Source organism: Opisthocomus hoazin, chromosome 9 (assembly GCF_030867145.1).
Source record: "Opisthocomus hoazin isolate bOpiHoa1 chromosome 9, bOpiHoa1.hap1, whole genome shotgun sequence".
NCBI classification, from domain to species: domain Eukaryota; kingdom Metazoa; phylum Chordata; class Aves; order Opisthocomiformes; family Opisthocomidae; genus Opisthocomus; species Opisthocomus hoazin.
The window spans coordinates 18,535,518-18,541,985 of NC_134422.1; the positions used below are offsets into that span (position 1 = coordinate 18,535,518).

Sequence of the window (6,468 nt, forward strand, 5' to 3'; positions counted from 1 at the left end):
AGTGTGGCGGTGAATCTCCCCTCCAGGGCTGAGCGGGAAGAGGCAGGGCGGGTGGGGGACCCAAAGCTCGCACAGCAGGTGCTGGGGGTCTCCCCCCAGGCTGGGGGTCTCCTGACGCCCTGCAGAGCCGTGCCCAGGGTTGGGCTGGTTCTCACGTGAGCTGGGGCTCTCCCACCAAGCCTAGCCCCTTCGTGGCAGCGGTTGAGTCACAGCCAGCCTTTCCCCAGCCCCAAGATTTCTCCAGGTGCCCCCCCTGGCACATGCTTCACAGTCTTCTTGACCTTCAGCCCTCCTCATCCTCCCCTCTGGCATTTCCCAGGGCTCTTCTTCCCCACTGTGCCCCCCCCCCCCCGGCACCTTTTTTTTGCGGGGGGAAGCTCTGCTGGTCTGGGAAGGTTCATCCCTCGCCTCGCAGGTAAGAACACAGAGCAAGACCCAAGCTAGGGCGGCCAAGTTCAGAAGCCGTCCCCCCCCCCGCCGCCGAGCCCTGCCGCCTCCCCACCTCCCCGCCACAGCGGGCTGAGGGGCTGGGATCTGCGGTGCTGTCCTAGCCCCCCCCTCCCCGGGACCACCGGGCGTGAGCCCACCGGTGAAGGTCACGCCGGGGCGGCGGCCCCTCGGCAGAGCCGCGCCGGTCCGCCCCCCCCGCCACCACCGCCCACCGGCGAGGGGGCGGGCCGCACCGGGGGCCCGTGCGGCGGCGATTGGCTGGCGGCGGGGGGGGCGGGGAGCGGCGGGGCCGCGGCTGGCTGCAGCGGCGGGCGCGGAGCCCAGAGCGGGCGCGGCGGAGCATCCTCGGCGCACCGCGGCCCCGGTGCGGGTCGCTTTCCCCCGCAACCCCCGGCCTCCTATGGGCGGTGCCGGCTTCCCGGCCCCCGCACGCCCGTCCCGCTCGGCCTTAGCATGGGCACGGTGCTCTCCCTCTCCCCCGCCGCCTCCTCGGGCAAGGGCGGCGGCGGCGGGGGGCTGCTGGCCGACAAGGCTCCGGGAAGGGTGCCGGGCAAGGGCGAGAGCCGGCTGAAGCGCCCGAGCGTGCTCATCTCGGCGCTGACCTGGAAGCGGTTGGTGGCCGCCTCTGCCAAGAAGAAGAAGAGCACCAAGAAGGTGACGCCGAAACCCGGCGGCGGGGCCCCGGGGGGACCCCCGGGCCAGCCCGACCCGCTGGTGGTGCAGCGAAACCGCGAGAACTTGCGCAAATCGGTGGCGGTGGGGCCGTCCGACGGCGCCAAGCAGGGCCCGCTGGCCGTGCCGGTGCCCACCGTGCCCTCGGCGCCGCAGGAGCTGCACCCGGGCTCCGGCGGGGGCAAGCCGCCGCCGCCGCCGGCTGGTAGCCGCCCCCCGGGGTCCCCACGCCGCGTGGTCGTGCAGGCGTCCACCGGCGAGCTGCTGCGCTGCTTGGGGGACTTCGTGTGCCGCCGCTGCTACCGGCTGAAGGAGCTGAGCCCCGGCGAGCTCATCTCCTGGTTCCGCAGCGTGGACCGCTCGCTGCTGCTGCAGGGCTGGCAGGACCAGGGCTTCATCACCCCGGCCAACCTGGTGTTCGTCTACCTGCTGTGCCGGGAAGCGCTGCGGGGAGAAGACATCGGGAGCCAGGCCGAGCTGCAGGCCGCCTTCCTCACCTGTCTCTATCTCGCCTACTCCTACATGGGCAACGAGATCTCCTACCCGCTGAAGCCCTTCCTGGTGGAGGGCGACAAGGGGCGCTTCTGGGAGCGCTGCCTGGGCATCATCCAGCGCCTCAGCGCCAAGATGCTGCGAATCAACGCGGACCCGCACTACTTCACGCAACTCTTCCAGGACCTCAAGAGCGAGGGCGAGAGCGGAGACGGGTCCAAGCACTGGACGATCAGCCTGGATCGTTAGGGAGGTACCGGGCCCCCGGCGCCGGGGGCGGAAAGGGCCGCGCACCGAGGGGCGGGGGAGGCGAAGGACTGCCGGATACCCCCCCTCCCACACCCCCCGCATCCTTCTCGCCTCCACCCCCGCGGAGACACTGTCTGGACCCTCCCTGCTCCGGATCCGGCCGCTCCCCCCCCCCCCCCGCTTCCGACCCCAGCTGGGGGCTGAGCTGCGGGACACCGAGACGGCGGAGAAGACTGGGGGGGGGGTCGTGGGTGGTGGCCCTCCTGCCCGCGCAATGGGGCGGGGGGGGGGGGGGCTGCCGAGGAGCGGAGGCTCCTGGATGCCTCATGTCTAGAAGAAAGGGCGGGGGGGGGCTGGGGAATGGAGCTGGGGGCCTGGCGCGGGGGGGTGGGGGGGGTGGGGGTGTCCCCTGGGTGCTGCGTGGGAACGAGCCCCCCCGGCGCGGGCGGAGCGCGCCGCCGGCCCCGGAGCTGTCCGTGGTGCTGGAGCCGCCGCGGCCCAGCAGACAAAGGCGGGGGAGGGCGGGCAGGGCCGGGGGGGCCGCGGGCTTCCGCGTCGTGGGCGCTGCCTCCCCCCACCCCCTCCCGCGCAGGGGACACAGACACCCCCTCCCCCTGCCCGGGAGTGGGCGACGCCGCCCGCTTGCCCCTTTGTTCGAGCAGCTGGAGAAGGGGGGGGGGCGCCCACCACCCTTTCCCACTGGTAACCCCCCCCTCCCCTCCCCGGTGCGCCCCCCGAAATGGGGTCCCGGCGGGGTGAGCGCCCTCCCCCCCCCGACAGCCTTGGCTTTCTGCGGGGAAAAGGACCTGTGCCAGAGGAGGCCTAGAGGGCCCGGGAGTAGGGGGCTTGCTATGGGGGGTGGGGGGGTCCCTTCTCCTCTTGCTTTGCTTCACTGGAGAATAAAGAGGCGGCCTGGATGGGCCTGGTGGTGGCTCCCTGGACTTGCTGGGCTGTGGGGTGCAGGGGGGATTGGGGGGTCCCCCAAGCTCCCAGTCGTGCCCCCTTTCCTCCCCAAGAGGGATGGGGGGGGGCTGGTTCATGGAGGGGGTTTTACTCCCCGGTGTGAGCTGGGGGTCAGAATTTCACCCCTGTTTGTGCCCAAGGCCAGTCCTGGTCCACCTGAGTGCCCCTTGGCTCCCTGTGAGCTCTCCTGGCCTCCTCCATTGCAGATGGAAATGCCTGATGCCTGTCTGCCGCACTGAATTTAACTAGGCTCCCATAGCCTATGTCACCACCCTTCTGCTCTTTCTTTTTCTCCCCCCCTCCCCCCCCCCCCCAAGCTACCCTTCCTCACCTCCTTCCTCCCCACCTCTGCTCTGCAGGGCCCCACTCCCTTCCCCAACAGCAGCAGCAGGCTGCAGGAGCTGTGTTGCTAGCCCAGTTGCCAGCCCTGTGCTTCTGCAGCCCCCCAGGGAGAGGGGTGGAGAAGGGGAAGGCTTTGCCTTTCTCATAGCTTGTTGCTACGCTTCAGGCTACTGAATTTGCCGGGGCTTCTTTAGCAGGATCCACAGCACACGCTCTCCCATTGGGGTCTGCATCCAGTGCTCCCCAGCCCCTCCAAGCCAGGCGCTTGGGCTCCCCTCAGCCAGGAAGAGCTGTGCTGGCTCTGCAGGTCATGGAGGGTAAGCTGGATTCTCTCTACCTTTGTGTGCATCAGCAGAGCTGCTAATTAGGCCCAAGCTGGCTCATTCAGGCAAAGCTGTGCCGCCAGGAAGACAGCACAGATGTCCCTGTGACGGGGGCTGACCTGGCAGGGTGCTGTGCAAGGCTTTTCTGTGGCTGTGTAAACCCACTGAGACCTGTGCTGCTCCTCTCCTCTGTGTCCCTAATGGATGCTCTTCTTCGTGCCTTTAGACTGACATTCGTGTGACCTTGTGGTGAGCTGTCTGGGCCAAAATGTACTCACGACCCACCCCAAATTTGGCCACATCCACATCTTGTGCTGGGGAAGCCAGCAGCTCTGACTTACTTTGCCTTAAACAAGGCTGAAACTGGACCTATCGAGTTCCTGCAGGGATGCTGGGGAAGCCCCGGCCCTCCCCTGTCAGCATTTTGCAGAGAGGGAAACTGAGGCAGAGGGAGATACAGCAGCATGCCACAATCCAGCAAGAAGGGTCTGCAGCATCACAGGGTAACTCCCAATCTTTTGGTGCCAGCTGTCTCCACCCCGAGCTGGAGGGGTTTGTCCAGTGACCCTCTACCCTGAGCTGTGGGGCTTTATAGATCCTCATCTCCAGAGCTGAACAACCTGCTATCACCAGTGGTTTCCCACCCTACAGATCCCCATAGAGACACTCTGAGGGTCCTTCCAGCCTCAAGCACCAGCTTTTTAAAATGCTTCCAGCTGCAGCAAGGCCATGTCCTTCCCCTCCTCCCTTGTGTTTCATTGATTAAGAGTGCTAGGCCTCATTGGGGGATTTAGGAAGAGCTAATTGCAGACTGGTAATTGAAGACAGCTTGGAGTCTCTGGAAATGTCAAGGAATGAGAGACGAGCTTAGATGCTCCTGTGCATTTAAATATGCATCGTCGGCTCAGCCAGAGCTGTACTGAGGGAAGAGATGTCTGGTTTTCTCTCCCCCAGAGGACCTTGTAGAGCTGCTGGGGGGAGCGGGTCAGGGGGAGCACTAACCTTACCTTGACTGGGAGCCTCCTGCTCCCCCCAAGGCAAAGAGGAGGTGGGGGGGACACAAGCACAGTGGGGTACTGAGGATGGGAATCCACAGAGAGGTTTGGGAGCTTGGTGTTTTCACCTCTCAAAAGCTGTGTGCTTTAACCTGCCAGACCCCTGTGCCGCTGCATGATACCACGGGGGTCTGGGCTCAGGAACCAGCTGTGGGGCAGCTGTAGGGGGATGGATAGAGCTTGTCCCCCAATTTGTGATCCCTGCAGCCACCTGATGCTTCCTGAGGAGCAGTGAGGGACTGGGAAACCTCCTTCACTGCCAACCGCAGGGCCCAGCAGTGCCTGGCGTTCAAGGGGTGGGGGAATTCACATCGTGTTTGGGGCTCAGAGGTGGAGCAGCAGGGCCAAGTCAGGGATCCATCAGCACAGGGCCTTGGTGAAGGATCCCAGCTCTTTCCTAGTTTGAAATTCCTCCAGCAGCAACACATCTCCTCCCTATGCCTCACAGCAGATGCCTCATCTGCTCCACCCCACGTTGCAGCAGGGGAGATGGGCACAAGCTGCATGATGCAGCCTGCTGTGTGTTCAGCCCCTCCTGCCCCAGGAAGGTCTCTTTACAGGCTGTAGCATCCTACTCTTGCTCCCCAAGGGCACGTGGGGCTGTTGGAGGCACCCTGGGTGGCAGCCGGTCCCCAGCATGTGTCATCACCCTTGGAAGGGGGGTTTTCTGCCTGGAGTTTGTGGAGCAACAGTTCTGTGGGACTCCCCTTGCCCTGCTGCTCTGTCTGGAGAGCAAACTCCACACTGGGCATGCTGGCCGTGGGGCTGGGGCATGGGGGAGTGATGGGTGGCTGGAGCAGCCATCCTGGCAAGCTGTGCCTCCTCCTGCTGGACAAACAGCGGGGAAGCTGTACTCTTGCTATTAAGAGTTGGCAGCATCCCCCCGGGTGACTCGGAGCTGCTCTGGGGGGAGGAAACTTCTCCGGATGATGCAGACCTGGTGCCCACGTGGCTGGCGAAGGACCTGCCTCAGCCCAGCTTTCTGCGCAAGCCCTGCTCTCCTCCGTTCGGCTGTGAAGATGATAGATAACATGTTCCTCAAGGCAGATGGAAGTGGGAGGTCTCTCTTCTGCCTCTGTGGGAGCTGCCTGGCCACTGGCTCCGTCGCAGCTTCAGGCTTCAGCTGCCCTGCTGAATTTGGGATGATTTGTGGGTGCAGGCTTCTCGTTGCCTCCCGGCTCCATGGCACTTTGATTACAGCTTCAGGTGGGATGTCTGGGGGGATACGTGGACAAAGTGACCCAGGGAGATGGCAGAAAATGGCACAGAGAGCATGAGGGGCCCTAGACTACATTGGCTGATGAGTATTTGTACCCGGGGAGGGGCAGGACAGCTGGCACTGGCTCTCAGCTGATGGAGGATGCAAGAAGCTCTGCCGGTGCCCCAGAGAAGCTCAGCGGCAGGTGTGAGGCTGAGGGAGGTGGGACAGGAGCCAGTTTTGTCCCCACTGTAGCCAAAACATGGCCTGTGACATTCCCTGGATGGCAGGCACAGGACTGAGGAGCACAGACTGGGGACAGCTCTGTGCCAAGAAGCTGGGGCAGGTGGAGAGGGGGAAGCGGATGCCTCGGAGCCCTGCTGTGATGATTGATGCTTCTGCCATGGAACCCGGCAGAGCGGAGGGCCAGGGCTGCCTAGCCTGGGGCATTACCTCCAGCCCACAGAGAGCTGAGCATGGAGCTTACCCTGTGCGGTGTCCCCTGCCTGTCTCATGGTCCCATGTCACCCCTGCACACCGAGGTCTGTGGGGGACAGCCGGGCAGCACCACGCTGTGGCCAGGGCCGTCATGGGGAGCCTGTTCCAGGGGGTGAGTGTCCCCCAGGCTGGACCGGGTGCTGCTCCCTCATTTGAAGTCCTGCATTACAGCGTAATCTGGCATTAGCACATTAATCCAGTCCTCCCCGCTGCCCAGCCCCTGCCC

General features: G+C 64.9%; 1 protein-coding gene across 1 annotated transcript; it reads left to right on the forward strand.

Moving 5' to 3' along the window:
* Positions 1-746: 746 nt before the first annotated feature.
* Positions 747-2,778, forward strand: CDK5R2 (cyclin dependent kinase 5 regulatory subunit 2). The gene has a single exon (XM_075430369.1). It carries the CDS (start codon positions 904-906, stop codon positions 1,861-1,863), a length of 960 nt encoding a protein of 319 aa, XP_075286484.1. The 5' UTR covers positions 747-903; the 3' UTR covers positions 1,864-2,778.
* Positions 2,779-6,468: the final 3,690 nt, after the last annotated feature.

Coding starts and splice junctions, on each gene's coding strand:
- CDK5R2 (XM_075430369.1), top strand. CDS start 904: ATGGGCACGGTGCTCTCCCTCTCCCCCGCCGCCTCCTCGGGCAAGGGC.